General features: G+C 47.5%; 1 protein-coding gene across 7 annotated transcripts in view; it reads left to right on the forward strand.

Annotated features, from left to right (window-relative positions):
- Positions 1–1,448: 1,448 nt before the first annotated feature.
- LOC144943918 (uncharacterized) overlaps positions 1,449–19,744 on the forward strand; it is a 34,416-nt gene continuing 16,120 nt past the window's right edge. The window contains exons 1-4 of one of the 7 annotated variants that reach the window (XM_078871785.1): positions 1,449–1,856; positions 2,592–2,733; positions 5,975–6,266; positions 13,655–13,775. In XM_078871785.1, the coding sequence (XP_078727911.1) occupies positions 1,855–1,856; positions 2,592–2,733; positions 5,975–6,266; positions 13,655–13,775 (557 nt within the window). In that variant the 5' untranslated portion in view covers positions 1,449–1,854. Of the gene's footprint in view, positions 2,188–2,586; positions 2,734–5,974; positions 6,267–13,654; positions 13,776–19,744 lie in introns of all 7 variants that reach the window. The other 6 variants (XM_078871778.1, XM_078871780.1, XM_078871781.1 and 3 more) reach the window with 6 other exon arrangements.

Raw genomic sequence — 19,744 nt, forward strand, 5'->3', positions numbered from 1 at the left:
TCTTAATCGATAATTGGAACACAAAGGCATCGTATGGTGACATCACCACTGGTGGAGAGAGAGGGTATGTGACTTAATCGATAATTGGAACACAAAAGGCATCGTGTGGTGACATCATCACTGGTAGAGAGAGAGGGTAGGTGACTTAATCGATAATTGGAACACAAAGGCATCGTGTGGTGGTGACGATGATGCTCATGAACAATGCTGGGGGGGGCTTCACCCGTCGGACCAGTTCAGCGGAGTGCGATTGGGAACCTGCGGCGCGATAAAACGCAGAGTCCGTGAGCTTCGGAGTCGTTGTGACAACGCGAGGCCCCCCCCCGCTCCACAGGCGACTGGGGTGACCGCGCTGGGCTCCAGGGCCGAGTTGAGACGTCCAACGGCGTGCGGTGGCATTGGTGGGAGACGCGTAGGGCCCAATGCAGTACAAGGTGGTCCAGATGTATTGTGACCCGCAATTAATTGACCCCAAATATTTGTATTCCCTTTGCATATTCATTTATGTTTTAAATAAAACTTACTTGAAAAAAAACCGCCTTTGAGTTTTATAGAGTCACGAGACCTCTGGACCACCCTGTAAAATGATGTTGCTGCATTACGTCTCCCAAATGATTTCAGTGGCGTATCTCCGAGTGGATCACCAACCCTGCGTTTAGCACAACGCAGCCGCGTCAACTCCACACGTGCACGACGATAAACAACAACAGCAACCGGGTGACGCCTTGGGCAATGGCCTTGCTTCAAAGGGCCAAACGCACTTCCTCCCGCCCCAGCACGCTTCTTCTCAGAACCCCGCGTGCAAGTCTGCGCTGCGACGCAGTTGATGGGACCGTCAATAAAAGCGTCTCAAGTTCTCTCTGCATCCCCGTCGACGCTGTTTAATTGAGTTGTCCCGCTCGTTGTTCGAAATTATCTAAACTATAAACTCAACTTGTTTTTCATTTTACCAGCTAAGGCCCGTTTTGAGCTATTTAGCTCTCTTTTCAGAAGCGACCTGGCTATCACGAATGATAGATCGACGAAGTGGCTTATCACGTGTAAATGTATCGCAGCCAAATACTCTAAACGCGTAGATATGTCGATTCTAAATGTGGAGGGAAAAATCGGAGGACCCAGAGAAAAATCCACACGACCACGGAGAGAGAGAGAGACACCGCAAACTCCAAATATACAGGCGTCAGGGTCGGAATCGAACCCACGACCTCCTGTACGATGTCCGACGTTTCGCACCACGTGCTGGAAGAAGCTCCCAGTACGTGGAGCGATGCGTCCGCAGCACCGTGGCGAACGGCACGCGGCGGTCGGAGGCGAACCTCGGGGGGGTCTGAGAGCCGCGCAGCTCAGCGGCAGAGACCCTGAAGCAAGTTGGTCCAATCTCTCGGTCTCGTCCGTCGCCACGCGCCTCGACTGCAGTCCCCGTGGAGATCTGCAGGGGCCAGTATGCCACGCGTTTTGCCGGGACCCGCAATGCGCGCGCAGAGCGACCGCGTTGCGCTGGGAAGGCTTCGCGCTCTCGCAGCTCGCCGCTCATTGACGGACATCGGCGCGCGCGCGCCGTGTTGGTGGTTGATGTTGGTGGTTGATGGTGGTTGATGGTGGTGGTGGTGGTGGTTGATGGTGGTGGCCGCACGGTGCTGGGATTGAAAACGGCTCGTGCGCATCTTTTCAAGGGGTTGACTTCGGTGTTTGCAAGAACGCGATGACCGTCTTCTCGTGGTAACTCCTACCCCGACTAAACCCGCACACTTTTCTCCGAAATTAGTTTTGGGGGTGGTGGTGGTGGGGAGGAGGCACGCGGAGGAGCGGCTGTGCCGAGCAGCTGCTGCTGCTGCTGTGGACAGCACCCATCCCATGTAGGTGCCGGTCATCTTGCTGCACCCCGCTGCTGCTGTGCCCTCCACTCCATCATCATCCTCTTCATGTCACGGCTGAAGTCCTAACCGGGGCCGCCGACCCGATATTCCGCTGCGGTGAACTACCACGTGTCCAGAGATGTGCGCAGGACATCCCGGGCAGAACGTGAACCTTCTGGAAGCTAACGGTGACTGGGATAAATAAATCACTTTGAACGCGAAGGGAACACTCAATGGATATACCGTAGTTGGTGGTGTTGGTGTTGTGGTCGTGTTGGTAACCGATAAGAGAACCGGTGGCACGGGCTGGTCACGGTTAAATCCAGCGCAGGTGAGCGTGCGTGCGTGCACTGGGTGGGGTGGGTATTGGAGAGTGTGCTGGGTGGTGTGTCTGGGGGTGGGGTGTGCTGGGTGGTGTGTCTGGGGGTGGGGTGCACTGGTGGTGTGGCTGGGGGTGGGGTGCGCTGGGTGGTGTGTCTGGGGGTGGGGGCGCTGGTGGTGTGTCTGGGGGTGGGGTGTTCTGGGTGGTGTGTCTGGGGGAGGGGTGTTCTGGGTGGTGTGTCTGGGGGTGGGGTGCACTGGTGGTGTGGCTGGGGGTGGGGTGTGCTGGGTGGTGTGTCTGGGGGTGGGGTCCGCTGGGTGGTGTGTCTGGGGGTGGGGTGCCCTGGGTGGAGGGGCGTGGATCGTGGTACCAGCCGGAGGCGCCCCGTGCACGGGACTCGATGTTCAGCACAGGGCGGCTGCTGTCCCGCCGCGGGGCCGACCCGGGATCTGCATCATGACGCTCGCCTCTCAGCAGCGGCAGCTCCAGCTGGGAGTCCACCGCCTTCTGCTGTGCTGCGTCTCGTCCTGCATCATCATCGTCACCGTCGCTCAGGTGGAGTTTGTTCGCGCGCTCCTGCGGCTCGCTGTGTGTGCGCGTCTGCGGGTTGGTGCTCGCTAACATCAATTTCCCCAACAGACCTATCCAGGCTATGCGGGGGGGGGGGGTCTTTGTGTCTTCGCGCTTGTGCCGCACGTGTGTGATGTGCAGCGCAGATATCCTCCTAAAGCGTTTCGCGGAGTTCGTCGTTGACAATTTGAGCGGATGTTTGCGTGCTGGCTTCAAGCTCGCGATGTGAGCGCTCGCGAGAGGCGAAGGGGGTGAGCGAGTCGCGTGGACTCCAGAGATCTCCCAAACCTCCAGGGGGGAGTGGCAGGGCTGTCGGTGGCATCCACAATCCGCCTGTGAAAGGGTCTAGACGGAGCGTTCTCTGGTTAAACAACCACATTGCTATTTCGACTTGGTTCTGCCCTGGTTCCACTCGGTATAAACCACTGCTACATCGGTACTCTGGAACGCGGTACCCAACGTCGCTCCCGGCCCGGTGGCCACCCATTCCTATCGGGATGAACCGTTCTCGAACTGAGTTCATTGACTAACGCTTATGTTGATTAAATTTTTTTTTCATTTGATCAAGTTAAACATTTCAATGGCCAGATTTTCACATCTTGCCCTGGCGATGGAGACACCGATTCGTTTTTGCCAAATATATATCAGACGAAAAGGAATCTTCGTTAAGTTGGCAATCTGGCCCTGTACCATTTATAAGTGCTGTTTTAACAGTTGTTAAACTACGTTAAACGTTATTGCCAATAAAGGAGCGATGCCTGCTCGTCCCTTGATGCCACGCGACCACTCACAAAGGAGCCGAGAAGGACTCTGGCCACACCACAGAGACTACTCCACCATCTTCTTGCAGTAGTCTCACTGTGGTCGTGGTTGGGGCGAGACTGGGTGGTGGGCCTGGTCTACAACAACAAGGTAACTATTTATTTTCTTTGCGAGTGCCCACGTATCTGAACCACACGTTATAAGTGGCAAAACAATTGAGAACCACTTATAATCAAGGCAGAATGTCCATGCTGCTTTTCGTGATAAATTCTGTTTTACAAAACCAGTCAACGTTGCTGTTTGCTGAGTATCTTCGTTCCCATCCGAATCAGCCTCCGATAACTGCGCTCGGTACACGGTCTACTGCTGTTCAGTTGCGTCCCTCCAACCATTGTCTTGTTTGGCAGGTTTGTTGTGCTTGCCTTTTGCTTTGCTCGTATTTATGTCAAGTTAGACATTGTAACGTTATGAAATCATTGTATTTTTTCTTTGGTTGTTACACAAAAATCTATCGGTAACAAGTCGGGGAGAATATTATCGGCATTGATGCTTATAAATGTATTTCTAGAATACATGTTTCCAAAAATATATTCGAATGCTGCTGTGAATAATCTTGGTGAGAATGCCTCCTTGCCCGACTTCTGATTTGTAATATTCAGCTCTTTATGCAATCTCAACTTAACAGTTGCATCTTTGTAAATGTCTGTTGCATTTCCAATATCTATGTATTTATTTGTTCGGGCCTAGGTTTGTAAGAGCTTTGACCTTGGTGATATGAGTATAGAATGCATTAATGAAGAACACGCGATTGGTTAAGTAGAAGCTACAGCACGTTATCCAAGCTTTTACAAACTAATGAGAAAGTGAGTAGGCGTTCTTAATCCAGCCAAATTGATTCATGGCGAGTGCTTAGAATCGTATTCACTTGTGTCCACTTGCCCTGCTCTGAACAATCCCAGAAGCACTTTTAAGTTTGGTTAAAGCCATAACGATACATTCAGGCTGAAGCAAAGTTGACATTTTCCGGTGCCGGCATTTGTATTGAATATCACCTTGGAGCCAGTGGTATAATCTTGATCACATTCCTCATAATTATTATTTCTCATGAGCTCTAAACAAAAGACAGCCTGACAAGCAGAACATGCAAACTATTATCGTTAACACGTGGTGGGGTTTTTCCCCCAGCCTATATTGCGATTTATAATTGATTTTTGGGTTAGGCCACGTAATTAATCCGACCAGAATTTTGTCATTAACAACCCTCCACCATCTGACACCGTCAGAGAGATTAAATTGTCCCGCGTACCAAGCGTTTAACGTGCCAGTTATTATTGTATCAGCTCGCTCACTGGCAAGTTGAAGAACAATTTTCACAACCACATTTTGCATTGAGATAACGAATATTTGCTGGAAATGACATCAAGCGCTTTCAGTATTCCTGGATTTATGCCAAATTTTTGGCTTTTCATCCTGGCTCGAGGGCCTTAATCTGGAAGTGGCTAGGTCATGGCTGATGATTATAAAGGTGCAGCCCTGCATTTGCTTGCTGACACCATTGTTAGCGGAGGGGTCTCTACCAGAAGAATCTCTAAAGGGTCCATCTCGAGGGTCTATTGGCCTACTCTTTCATGCTGGCCACGCGTCTTGCAAGAGTTGGGAGTACCCACACTTTACCCCACCGTGCGCGACCTGCCGACTGACTGTGCCGCACACATTTAGACTGCCGGGTGGATGGAGACGCGGTGGAGGAAATGTGAGAAACTGATGATGGATGCGATGACGATTCATATGACGATTATGGAGAACGATACGATGGTGATGATGATGATGATTTCGATTTGTGGTTCTCAACACGCGGGACTGACCCCTGGTTGTACGTGGCAATGTCGCAGGGGGCTACGTGAGAGGTGATTTATCCAGGTGTGGAATTACATCATACACGAGTCATTGGCGAATAATCACGTATGAATCTGCCAATATAAGATAATTACGATAAAAATGTAATCCGTATGGTAGCCGAGGACGATTGAAAAGACCTTTCAAAACTCATTGATGGTCAACAATGCGGGGTTTCAAGAGTCACCAGCGAGCGAACACACATTGTGTCACGCAACGTGGAGCGTGTCTGAATTTAGTTTTTACTGCAGTTGCTAGCAGCTGGTCAGGATACCTCACACAATGGACAAATTGGTCCACAAATTGATGTTCATTATTCATAAAAAAAAACTTTCTCAGAACCATGTTGGGCCAGGCAAAGGGGTGGGGGGGGGGGTAACTCGGTTGAAATACATTTTTAACAACAGGAGTGTGGGTTGAGAGTAGCGAAAACAACAAGGGTTGAGAATTGTCGATGATGATGGATGACCACCACCGCGGTGCCGGCTCGAGACGAATCGGCGCTGTCCGCCGGCAAGACGCCGCGCGCGAGCTCGCCGTCAGCGCCGCCGCCTCCTCATCCCGACAGGCGACGCGCACGGGAGGAGGAGGAGGCGATGGTGGAGACGGCGGTGGCAGCAGCAGAAGCGGTGGCAGCAGCAGCAGCGGTGGCGGCAGCAGCAGCAGCGGTGGCGGCGGCAGCAGCAGCAGTGTTGGCGGCAGTGGAGGCGGTGGTGATGCGTGCCCCGCGCGCACCTGGGACACGGCCACGGGGCAGAGCTGCGAGAAGCGGTGGCGCTGGGCGTGCGTGCTGCCCCCTCCACCGCCGCACCCTCCACCCCCACCGCCTCGGTTTCGAAAGCCACCGCAAGTCGATCCCGGTGAGGAAAAACGAAAAAAAAACGTTGTTTGTTGTTGTGTTTTTGTTTACACGGGGATACCCTTTTATTATTATTCTCATCACCATTGGGGGTTGGGAAGAAGGCTGCGACCAGCAGTGGACGACGGTCATCGTGATGAACTTGCCGTGAAGTCCGCAGGTGGCAGCAGGTTCCACCTCTCGCCGCGCCAGTTTGAAACAACGGAGCAAGTTGTATTTATTGAATCCCTGCACACCGCCTCTGGCCCACCCAGCAGCAGTGCACATTGGTAGATCGCCGTCGCTCCGCAGGTTTTGTTTGGGAGGGTAAAATGCGGCTACTGCCCAAGATGCCTTGCCAGCGTGGAAGAGTAGGCCAAATACTCTGCGGGGCGGCTCTCGAGAACTCCCTCCAGGGGAAGCCCTTCCACTAGCAGTGGCGTGGGCAAGCAATTGCAGGGCTGCACCTTCACCTTTGAAATCTACGACTGCTGAAACTGGACAATATTGGGTGTTTCAGCAATTCTATAGCCGTGCTCTCTCCAGGTGCGTAGGTGCTCGGTGGATCGTTGTGGCATTGCGAGATCGTGAGGCAGCGGTGGCTTGGGGAGGGCTAGGCCTTCATTCATCCAGCCGTGGCTTTACCGTGGCTAATGGTGATGCATGTCAACGATAAAATGTAAATACAATTTGGGCGCTCAATTTAGAGCGGTCGTAAAAAAATTAGCCCGATGTTTACTGTCGTTTGTAGCAGCCAACATTTTGCAGACACGGCTATTGAAGTGCACACTTGCCATAGATTTACACAACGCACATATAGCGACTCCCACGCTGGATTAGCAAGCTTTAGTGTACCGGAGGTAAAGCCTCCCCGTCTCTAGATTTGTGTGTTGTTGCCTCTGTTCTATCGATAATGGAGTCACTGTCGTGTAAATGCTGAACTGGCAGTCGAGGACGAACAGGGTTCACTGCCTGGTCAAGGTGACAGACACCTTGGGCTTGAAAAAACAGAGTCGTGGCACAGCGGTTAGCGCACTGGACTGTGAAGTCGGCGAGTTGTTCGATTCTCGACCTTTGCTGTAACTCACAAGTGGAGAACGCAATCTCATCGCCCCCACCACTTTCACCAATCCGTATTGACCAGCCTGGTGAAGTATGGTCAAACAATCCTCACGACCGACACGAGGTGGGGAGTACTTCATTCAGCAGTGCATTAAACAAAGGGCTAGACATGTTTGTTATTTATTATTTACACTCGTCCCAATTATAGTATTCATTTGGATAATTGTACCGATTTCTAAGCAAAAAAATTATCATTGTCACCGTGTATTCAGACCCTTCGGAAAGTGTTGTTTATTGCATGGGGAAATGAAAATCAATATTTGTAATCATTTCCATCAATGAGCTCTTGCTTTCGTTTCTCTAATTGGCGACTATACTGGAATATGTCCTCCCCACGGTCAACATATGATTTATTTAGTGGCGTACAGTGCTGTGAGTACCTTATAAAAGGGTGCTTTATAAATGTTATTCATAGTCATTAGTCGCGAATAAAACGATTTTCTAGGAATGCAATCGTACTGCGCTGGAATCTAAATTGCCTAATGGCGAGAGCTGTGAAAAAAACCCACCACCACCATCACCAAGTATTAGGAAGTTGCAATGGACAACAATCGGGCATCTTCTCACATACAACGGATTTGCCTGAAACTATTCAGATATTAAGAACATTTTGTCCAAGAGTTTTTGGTGTCAATCTCGAACAACCGAGTGAGTTGTGTCACCCTGTGGCTTCAACTGCTGAGGTGCCGCAGTGGCGAGATGCTGACTGTCTCGCTTGCAATGCAGGAGCTCGTGGGTTCGGTGACAACCCTGACTGACGCCTGTTGTACATTTGGAGTTTTGCGTCTTCTCTCCGTGGCTGCGTGGATTTTCTCCGATTTTCCCTCATTTTGTGGCCAGGTCACAGCTGAAAAAAGAGCTGGTAAAAAAAGTTAGTTGTAGTTAGTTAGTTGTAGCTATATTCTTGGTTCTTTCGGTAAAGTCATGTAGAAGGGAAATAATAAAATAATAAAATATCAAAAATACTAATTCTCACGACGTTTCAACTGCAACACAAGCAATCATCATCAGGTGTGAACTCCACTTTTATTTTTTATTTTCTTGCTGTGGATTTCACACCTGATGATGATGTATTTGTATTGCAGTCGAAACGTCGTGAGAATTTTTATTTTTTATATTTCATTATTTTATTATTTCCCTTCTACGTGACTTTACCGAAAAAACCAAGAATATTAATCCCTGCAGTCACGAAAGCTTTAAATAAAAATGTAGTTGTAGTTGTATTTAGTTAAACGCCTCCCCCGTTCTCTTCCGTCCCTTCCTCTCTTGTCCCTGTCCACTGTGCAGTCTCCACACTCTTTGATCTCATCTCTCCATGTGTCTGGTTTATATATTTATTTCTGTTCACCTGGGTAACGTGGGGGGGGGGGGGGGCTAGAACGGTGGGGTGAAAAGAGATAGAATAAAATGAAACATTGAAAACGCAGAGGATGATGACAGTGAATCATGAGAGAAGGGAAATCCATCGCAGTAGCAGCTGCATCTCAACTTCCAGCAGTAGCTGCCTTGGCCAGTCAGTGAGATGAAATCATCTTGTACACTCTTGCAGAGTGAATTAAATTACATCATCTACACTCTTGATAAGTGAGAAATTTAATCATCTTCTCCACTCTTGAAGAGTCAGAGATTACATCATATTCTACGCTCTTGAATAGTGAGAGATTAAATTATCTTCTACGCTCTTACTCGACTCCTTTGGCCTTCGTTTTAATCCCGGCTGTCAAAGCAACGTGTCGCTCGCTTCTTTACCGTAGAACTCACGACTTGGTGACCGTTGTTTCTGTTATAGGAAGTGGTTTACTGGTCCCATAAAATGTTGCAAATCGAAAGCCAGGATCAAATACCATCACAAGATCTGGCACAGAATGTTTTAATAGCCCTAATAGGGGTCACTTGGCTCGATGTTATTACGAGGGTATTACTCGTTTGAAACGTATTTGCACTGCAAATGGTAAAAATGTAAAGGTGCAACCCTGCAATTGCTCGCTCGCGTCACTGGTAGCGGAAGGGCCTCCACTAGAGGGAGCTCCTAAAGACCCCCTCTAGAGAGGCATTTGGCCTACTCTTCCCTGCTGGCTAGACATGTTTAAGAGGTGGGATTACCCACACTTTTCCCCACCGCACGCGGCATGCTAATTGACTGATGTATCCAAGTGGACTACAAGTTCGACAGAGGGGCTAACTGGTGGGCCGCAGAGGGCAATGCATAATAACGACGCGGTTCTTCACACAAAGAAGACGTTTGTTATAGTCGTGCGAGCACAGCATATCCTGCTAGTTGGAGACTGAACCCTGTTGGCCTCAGCTACTCGATCCATTCGCACGGTTGGCTACATACGGTGCGAAAGAAGTTCAACATACAATTATATCGGCAGTGATGGAAATTGGAAAGCAGCATTTCTGTCTTATTTCCAGGCTTTCGGTGATTGCTTAAGTGGCAGTACAACTCAGAATTCGGCTAACTCTGTTGAAGTTAAATACGTTGGCAATTATTTGAGTGAAATGGTTAGATCAGAGGTAATCTGCTGATAGAGCTCGAATGTTTACTCAGAACTTAATAATAGAGACATTTCAGTTCTTAAACCTTACTTTGGCTAAGAGAGTTTGTTAGACTAATGTGTGGTTTCATCCATACAGGATGGCATTCATATAATATCATGCACAGCGCCATTGAAAACAACATTCTATTGTCGTAACAATTAAGAAATGGAAAATCGTACATTTCCCAAAAACCAAGATTATTTCATTTCCATATTACGTCACAAACACAATTCCTTGCCAATCATCGGCGCACCGGGTTCATCGCGTTGCCAAAGCACGAACACCTCTGCTAGCAAAAACGAGACGTCGCGTGAAAATAATGTTTCACTGCAGGGAAGAGAGGGTGGCTTTGTGACGAAGGTTGTGAACAACAGACGCTCCAGAGTTGCACTGCTTGTCAGAGGGGCACATTCTACGCCGATGTCATGGAGGCATTCGTTCGCGTGCGCAGACTCTGATGAAAAATGTCGACAGCTTATGCGATGTACCGCTCAAGACACTGGCAGTTGACAAAGTGCAACCTGATCTGAGAGGGGGGGGGGTTATGTGAGCTTCATTTTCCTCGCTGAACTTCTTTCGCACAGTACGTAGCCAACCGTGCTAATTGGAGGTGCAACAATAGTGCTCTGAACATCACCACAGGAAGCGCCCTGCAAACACGGAACGTCCCCAAGCTGAGATGCGCATTATGTCACACTTGTGAATAAATAAATATACACATTAGCCTGACCCCAAGCCCGATTTAAGATGTTTTGAGAGGCCAGCGTAGCCGTGGGCTGACTCTGGCTCGGCAATTAGCCGCTGAACAACCACGCGTACCGCGACGGGGGTCCCCTTGGTGATGTGCCAGTGGGAAAGTTGGGTATTAGTGATCAGCTCAGGACCTGGAAAATTGGCTTGTGGGAAAGCAGGCATCACAAGCTGACGCAAGTTAATGTGGATTGGTGTGATTTAATTTTATAATTGAGGTTATGGCACTAATTGGGGGTGTGGAAATATGGGTTTAATTAGAAACGCACGTGGACTTGTATCGACTTGTTTGAGCCCAGAACATCCGTTCTATAAGAAGCCGAATGAATGAACGTTCGATGAATATTTTGTGTACAGTATTAATATTGCATTCACACTGCTGGATCAAAGTGTGCGAGACCGCCGAGGGAATTTCATTATTTTATCGTTCCACGCGTAATTTTGGAACTGCTGTCGTGTGTTTAATGCAAGAGCCCGTTGATTACATGGTCCTTAATTGGGATAATAATAATAATAGCACACAGACCGACAAACGACCCATGGTATTTATGGCATAATATATGCTTGCAAACAATTGCAATTGACCTTTTATATTGTTTATGCTTTAATTTTCCTCTCTTTGAAAAGAGTATACATATTTAAAATACACTTTTATTGTTAGCTCTGTTAACCCACGATTGGATGAATGCTTTCCCATACAGTGGCAGTCTTGGGGGTTGTTTGACCATACTCCACTACGCTGCTCCGTGCGGGTTGGTGACATGGGGTGGGGTGGGCGCAAGGGGCATCCGGAAGTTCGTCATTCGTTATTCACGGCGACATTGGAAGATGTTTCCCCTGAAAGTTACTGGAGAAAAAGTGCATAAATGTTAATGGTGGAAACATGAACCCTCTGAGATGTGCTGATGACACGGTTATTGTAGAACGTCCAATTGGAATGAGCTGCGGGAAATGCTGTAAGAACTTTAGAAAGAAGGCTGCAAAGTTGGGGTCGGTATGAGCCAAACTTAAGGTCGGTGCGTAAAAGTTCACTCAACAATTGGTGATATTCGTGGAGGGAACACAACTGGGAAACACAGCAAAAATACATGGATATCTAGGACATTTATTTAACGTTAACTTAAATTAAAATAGTCTTAATATCATTCATAAAATAATTATATTTATAGTATATGCAATGTGAATTATTTTCAACAATATTGTCTCCAACCCCCACCATACGATGCCAATGTCTAGCAATTGTATGGTTTATCTGATGGAAATGTAGATTTAAAAAAATTGGCTCATTGAGTTATTTACACCAGAGTGATTTAGACAATGAACACAAACGTAGCTATCCAAAAACATACATTTGTCTTGTAATCGTAGTAATAACAATGACAATTACTGAAATGTTAATCAGTAAAATAAATGAAGGTGGTGCTACCAGCAATACCCAGATGGAAGGAGTACGAGCCAGTCGGCTTGCTGTCACCACGTGGGTGCACAACTCGAATTCGCTCGATTGTTTTGGCCAAGGAAGCGGATCGATCCGATGATCAGATGGCCATAAACAGCACGGAGTTGGAGAGCAATTAAGATCGGATTACATGAGAATCCATCCGGTTATGTCCGATCTAATATTGAATAATTCATCTAAATAAACAGGCAATCGCTTAACTAACATCGGGTGCTCTTGACATTAAGTGAATGACGTTAAAGTTAAATAAACATAAATGTGTAACGACATAAGTCACTTGATAAACACTGTAGGGAACTCTCTGAATAACTAAACGGTGAAAACTGTCGTTCACCAACTTGAAAACGAAAGTTGTTTAGTTGGCTGCTGCTGGGTTTTATTGCTCCGTGCACTTGGATTATGTGCCTCTTCTCACCACTTCCATCTCCCTCGCCTGGTACACAGGAGGTCGTGGGATCGATCCAGAGCCTCATGCCTCCTGTATATTTGGAGTTTGCATGTTAACTGTCTCCCAGTGCTCACGTGGATTTTTTTTTCCGGGCCCTCTGATTTTTACCCTCCACATTTTCGAATCAAGGTGCGTTTAGAGTATTTATTTGGCTGCTATAAATGTCCACATGGTAAGGCCACTTCGTTGATATCATTTGTGGCCAGGTTGCTTCTGAGAAAGAGCTATCGAGCTCAGAGTGGGTCTTACCTGGTAAAATAAAACTAGTAAAAAAAAAAGTCCTGGTATCTGCTTCCACTGTCCATCCTCTCTCTCTCTCGCTCTACCCTCTGTCCCCTGCTCCTCCTGTACTGGGATGTCCCTTGTCCTTCTAATTGTACCTGGCACCAGCTGATATACAACACGTTTAGCGAGAGACACCTGATTACAACTGGCCGTATTCCACGAACGTCGTTGATGAAAACATTGAAGTACTTTTCCAGCTGTGGAAGATTTGTGCTGATATAATTTTTTTTTTATTTGGGACGTGTTTGCCGTCGTATGAGATCGGTGTGGCTGGGTGATGCTATGGTTCGAGTGCACATGCCTCGCATTCAGAAAGTAGTGGAGTTTTAAACGAGTGCCACATTGTGAGAAATCGAGAGTAAATCGTCTTGTACTAGATCTGCCCCCCCTCCCCCAGCCCACCAAGGGCAAATCGAGTTTACACCAACGTCTTGGGAGATGAGTACTACTCATTTTCTTTTGAACGTGGAAACCTAAAAAAAAGGGAACTCCATGCATCTGGAATTAATCAAGTGGTCATCGTGTTCCCACAATCTACAATTCTGAACTGCTCTGAGTGTAGAATGGACTGAAGCACCGATGGGTTCTATACCCCGTTGTCCGCTATGATGATGTCCAGAGTTTCGCTGCGCGTGCTGAGAAGGAGAGATCTGTCTCGGTCTCTCGGTGTGCGGAGCGAAACGTCTGACATCGTTGCCGAACGGCGCGCGGCGGCGCAACCCCTGAAACGCGCCCTGGAGATCCGCACGGAAGCGCGGCCTGTGCCGGAGAGTGGTGCGTCGATGACCCCCTTGTCCATCCACAGAGCCTACGCCAACAGAGCTGCCAAAGCCGTGGTGGCACGGCCTGGGCGTCATCCTGGTGGCGAGCGGCGTCTTCCTGGGCCTCGCGTGCGCGCTGCTGGCCTGCCGACGACTCTGCTGGAGGTAGAAAGAGGCGACGATTTATTTGTTAAAGTTTCTTCTTGAGTGGCACGCTCACGCACGAGCCGCGTGCACGCAACCACCGAGGGCCGCGCATCTCAAACAGATGTCCAGCCCCCCAAGATGGGAGTGATTTTCATATTCTTGTAAGCCACGTGCAAAACTTAGGTCAAGCCCCGTTGCATGGCTGTTGGAAACAATTATGAGGCCTCTTGAGGAAAAAAACTGAGGTAAATATTTTTTTTTGGGCACTGGAAAGTGATTAATGGTGTAATTTGAAATTAAACGTATTGGTGTTTGTTGCTAATGAAAAACAGGAGAGGAGGAGGGTTTTTAGTCGCTTATGAGGAGGAGGAACACATGCATGAATTAATTTAAGCTGTTTTATGGAACCACGTTGATGGCGCATAGAGAGGTTTTGCCTCTGCGAGGAAAGTTTGTAAAAGGCCACGTGGATTCTCGCTCGAATAGGCGACGGTCCTCCTTGCCTGCTTCGAGCACATCCCGAAATGAGCGGTGGAATTTCCACATTCCCATGGCAGAGAGCAGTCCTAAACAGTAACCACCATAGACTTTCCACAAAGTTGTGCCCAAATCTATTAATCCCAGGGAAAATTAAATGCTGAGTTAAAGCAGAAATAGCAGCAAATGATGTGAAAAACCAGTAGAGGAATGTTCCAATGAAGAATCAAATGCTCTGGTAACAAAACTTTATTTGCTCAGCCATTGAAGTTCCAGGAACTATACACAATCCAGTAATTCAAGTTGGCAGGTGGGGTAAATTATGAATGTATAATCAGGCCCGGATCCAACATAAATTGTCCCTTGGACAAACAACGCTTTTGGCACCCGATGTTTCATCATTTTATATTGACAATATGTATTTCCTATTCTATGCAGGATTCACGATGCGTTTGTAAAAAAAAAGAGAATTGGGCAAAAACTTTAAAGATCTCTAAACTTGTACGATGCTGGTGGCCTTTGCAGCTTGCGGCCTGGGTGGTCACTGCCAAGCCCAGGCCTAAAGCCAGGCTGTTGACTACTACTTTACTTTATTGTTTATTCTTGAAAATAAGCCATGCTTTGCCAATCGAACACATTTTGGCAAAACACCTATTGCTCTGACTTACTGCTGCACTTGCCTCGCTCGGGTGAGACTTTGAAGCGTGAACTTGCACAGCGATGAGTTGGTGATGGGCTGGAATGGTGCGCACCGCCAATGTGTGGAAGGCATGAACTTGAAACGACATCTTAATTCACAACATTTAGCTCTGGGGTTTTATTTTCTGCAGTCAGTGTTGGCATACTGATGGAGATTTGTTTTTAAAGTCCTATTAAAACAAATGGGGCACTTCTCTTTCACTGCTCTCGACTCACACAGCCACACAGCATGACTGTTTAGAAAGGGAGCTATACAACAATAACAATAACTCAGGGGCATGCAATGATTCACTCATCACTACCACCAGAGTGGGTGACACTCGTGTCCCACCGCAAAGAAGGACCTGGGTTCGATTCCCGACTCGGTCACATGCCTGTGTGGGATTTGTATGTTCTCCCTACTCTCTGCAAGGGTTTCCTCTGGGTTCCCAGTTTTCCTCCCAGAGCTAAACAAAACTATACCCAGCATCTGGTATTGGCCAACCATCCCAATGCTGAAATATTACCTGGAAATCACACAATTTGGATTGCACACTGCAACATCTCTCCCTACTGCAAGCCACTTGGCAGGACCTTCCTCGAAAGAGTCTGAAGACCGAGTGAGACTCTCCAGGGTAAACAGATGTGCAGTGATGACAATAATGATAATAAGACAGACTATGATCTTTCCATTTGTCTACGGTGCACTCCGCTCGATCTCCCACTCCCCGCGTGTGTGTGGGGAAAGGATGCGACTCCCATCGATTACATCGGAATTATGCTTCTACCGACATTATCATACCGTCAGTTTAACACATAGACTTCCGTGACCAATATCATCCATAATAGAGTTTTTGTTGGGTTAGATGGCGTAAATATATAAATGTCGTTAAACCCGCCACCACCCGACAGTTGATTAGTGAGGGTTGCCACGTCAACAGAGCATGCTAATTCGTCACTAGTACAGCACACCGGTGTGTTGGAGCGCCAAGCCACAACATTTACTGTGTACGACGTTTTGCCAGTAATTACAATTAGCTTCATTTCCATACCGTGTCAACCCATACAGTTTACTCCGTATTCTGGTACAGGGAAATTGAGTTTTCAGGCCCATCCGGCGTACAACCGTTTCTATACGGGCAAACATGTTTGTCTATTTATTTGTGTTTCACCCTTGTGGTGGGACTTTGTAGAATTGGTCTGTAATAAGGGTAGGCGTTTATAAAGGGGTTGACCGGTCTGCATTTTAAACTTGGTGTAAATTTAGTGGGGGGGGGGGGGGTGTTCAGCCCTCTCCAAGCCCCCACCCCCAATGGGGGTTTGATCTCGCGTCATTCCAGTGCCCCCAGAGGCTCGCATGTCGCTTCATTCGAGTGTGAAAACTTTGCATTCCCTTTGCAGTGGCGGAGCTGCAGGATAAACAAGCGCACGTGTTCATAAAAAACACAGTCGCGTCGATTCATTCACTTTAAGTACAGCGAATCGTTTTCACATAACCGTGTCTTCTCACCGCTGCAAAGTTACGGTTAAAAAATTTGAGAGCCAAACAAGTAACACGTTTGAACAGTTTAGTTTAATTAGCGAAGGCCATGGTTAATTATTCATAATTGATTTTTGGGTTAATTATGCCACGGTTAAAATCCAAGCGATGGGTAAGTGTAAACGCATGTTGCTGTACACCGCAAATATGCATTTTTGAACATTATAATGGCTAATTGTTAATTAATCGGTTCACTGGTCATCAATTTATTCACATGCACATTGCATGTAAAACACTAGAACGCAATGAAATTGCACATTAACGGGTATAGAATGCAGTAGTTTTTTGCAGTTAGCACATTCATAGGTGTGGCGTGGTGGTGGTGGGGGAGTTGAGTGTGGAGATGCTGGCGTGAGGCCCATGCAAACCAAGCAGAGCTTTGGTGCCCAAGCAGCTCAGGGGGCCCCAGATTCAAGAGAAAAAAAGTACATTAAACACGAGCTAAAATTCAAATCCTAAAAATCATAAGTCGGATTAACATAAATAAGACAATTAATCTCTCTCATCTCTTTTGGCTGCTCGTCTATCTGCTCGCACCTCTATTCTCACAACCTATTTATCGTGTCTATATTTCTCATCTCACTAGGATGCTATGAATTGAAATGTGGGGGGCCCCTAAGATTAATTCTACTCGGGACCCCCCCCCCCCTTGAATGTGACGGCACCCCACCGCGTTACACGGCTCAGAGGAAGAAAGGGCCTCCGACGCCAGGGCCTGTGGCCAACCGAGGCCTGGGGTGACCAACAAGGCCATAGAAAACCAGCATCAACAACGGCTGGGTTGGCAAACGGGACGATGATGAGCAACAAGAGGGGGGGTACAGTCTGGAAAAGGCCCAGAGACTAATCGTAATAATAATGATCCATGCAAAAGGTGAAATATGGGTGGTGAAAGGTACGACGGACCATTGGCAGTACAGTGCCTGCACACACGAGTTCAAGCCTTTTGCAGTCCACACCAATGAGGAATCCCTGTGTGGCAACAAAAAGGAACTGACATAACTCGTTGTATTTCTGTCACAAGAGCTCGCTTATTCGGCTCCATCATTGCTCTTGTGTCTCCGCAGAGTGCAAGGCCGAGCAGTGGAATTGTTAAATCGCCGTAGTGCGAAGTCAGCAGCGCTTCTCTGCAGTCTCGTAGGCACAATTTCTTCTTTTTATCACGCGCAGTCACCCGCTGAATTATTGAAAGGAGGGAGGCGCTCCTCCTGTCCCTGGGCAAAGTTCCCGAAGCATGGGGGACTACTCCCTCTGTTTAATCCTGCCTCAGAAATCATTTGCAGGGATGATAAGTGAACAATCTATTTTCCAGCTGGAATTTCGCACGCGCAATAATTAAACATCTCCCGTAAATGAATGTCAGTCGCAGTTATGACAACAATATAACATTTATTCCAGCCAAGCTCAATCGACCCATGAAAGGAGGTGTTTCTTCACCAAAACAGTCGCGGGCATTTGTTTTAAAATGTATTACTCTACTTCACCACACTGGTCAGTGTGAGTTGGTAAAGGGAGTGGGGGGGGGAGGGAAGGTCAGGACTGGTTCTCATATCACTCACAATTAATGTTTACCTTGGCCGGGGATTGAACTTGGTCAGAACAGCTTTGGAGCGTGGTGCGTACACTGCAGCGTTGCAGCTCCACCCCCCATCATCGCAATGTCGGCTTCACATCTGAAATGGCCAAAACTTTAGTTACTTTTGTTCGTGCCTTTAATTCTCCAATCTAAATTCTGAATAATAAGCATCTGTTGTTGTGAGTGATCTTGAAAGCATGTCTCCTTGGTCTGGGTTCACTGTCATTTGTATTTTATTGCTCTCATCGCGCCTTCTTGGTGTAGCGGTCGTAATTATAGACTGGCCTTAAATATTCTTAGGTTTTTTCGGTAAAGTCACGTAGGTAAAACATCAAAATTAATGAAAATAAAATAAAATGAAAACAAAAATCACGACGTTTCGGAGGCAACACAAGTCTCCGTCATCAGGTGGGACCGTCACAGCCGAATTAGCTGCATCAAGTGAGGCAATGATTCAAGAAGTAATCCCTTATAAGCAAGTTGAAGGGGGGAGGAGAGGGGGGGGGGAGCTCATCAGAATGTGGTAGCCAATGATACGTTCCATTCATTGGCTACCACATTCTGATGAGCTCCAGCCCCCTCTCCTCCCCCCTTCAACTTGCTTATAAGGGATTACTTCTTGAATCATTGCCTCACTTGATGCAGCTAATTCGGCTGTGACGGTCCCACCTGATGACGGAGACTTGTGTTGCCTCCGAAGCGTCGTGATTTTTGTTTTTATTTTATTTTCATTAATTTTGATGTTTTACCTACGTGACTTTACCGAAAAAACCTAAGAATATGATTCCTTGCAGTCACGAAAGCTTCAAATCTAGAATTAATGCCCTTAAATAATTTCTGTAATCGTATGAAGAAGGCACTGAATGACTGCCATCACTTTAAACTGACCCAAATGGATTTTGTAACAAATGCTCTCCATACTTTAATGTGGCACTCGTTAGCCTTTAGCCTTGTTCTAGGATTTGCTTCACAGCAGTGTTTTTGCCAGTGGTTAAAAACGAATAAAAACCCTCTAGCAACTTATATCCATCCTGCTCATGTGCTCCATTGATTTTCTTTCGAAAGACTTCCATAATTCAGTTTCCCAGTCAATGCCAATGCTGACTGGTGACGCCCCGAGATGGTGACGATGGCGAAGACGACGAAAAGGATGGTGAAGGACGAGAAGAGCGGTGAACACTTGAGCAGCACGACGTGGATCCCACTCCATACGATAGCCCCGAGGTCTCCTACAGGGGCCCCTTTTATACTGTCAGCGTGGCCTGGCTCCGCCCCTGACCACACCTACCAGCGGGTTCTTGGTGTGCCCCTTCTGTGTGACCTTTCCCCGAGATCTCCCTCTGGTGTATCACGTGGCCTGCTGACGTCAGGGCTGCTGTAAGCCGCAGATCCCCTTCCCCGCCAGCAGCCAGCGCTATGCTGCTACATTACTCTTCTATGCCACTACACATGTGTACTGTATGTATATATGCCAACATCAGTGGCGATAGTCCAACCAGTGCTGCCCCCCCACCCCTTCACCAGACCGACTGAACTGACCAGCATGGTGAAGTATGGTCAAAACACGTGAATTTCTGACATGGCGTGGGAGTGTCTTTCAGCATGCAGTGGATGGACAAACAGCCGTAACATTAATAATTTTCATATTCTGTTTTTTTCAAGTTGTATCCCTCCAACAATTAGTTTTGATTGCCAAACCTATTTGTAGACGCAGGT

Source organism: Lampetra fluviatilis, chromosome 33 (genome assembly GCF_964198595.1).
Source record: "Lampetra fluviatilis chromosome 33, kcLamFluv1.1, whole genome shotgun sequence".
Classification (NCBI taxonomy): domain Eukaryota; kingdom Metazoa; phylum Chordata; class Hyperoartia; order Petromyzontiformes; family Petromyzontidae; genus Lampetra; species Lampetra fluviatilis.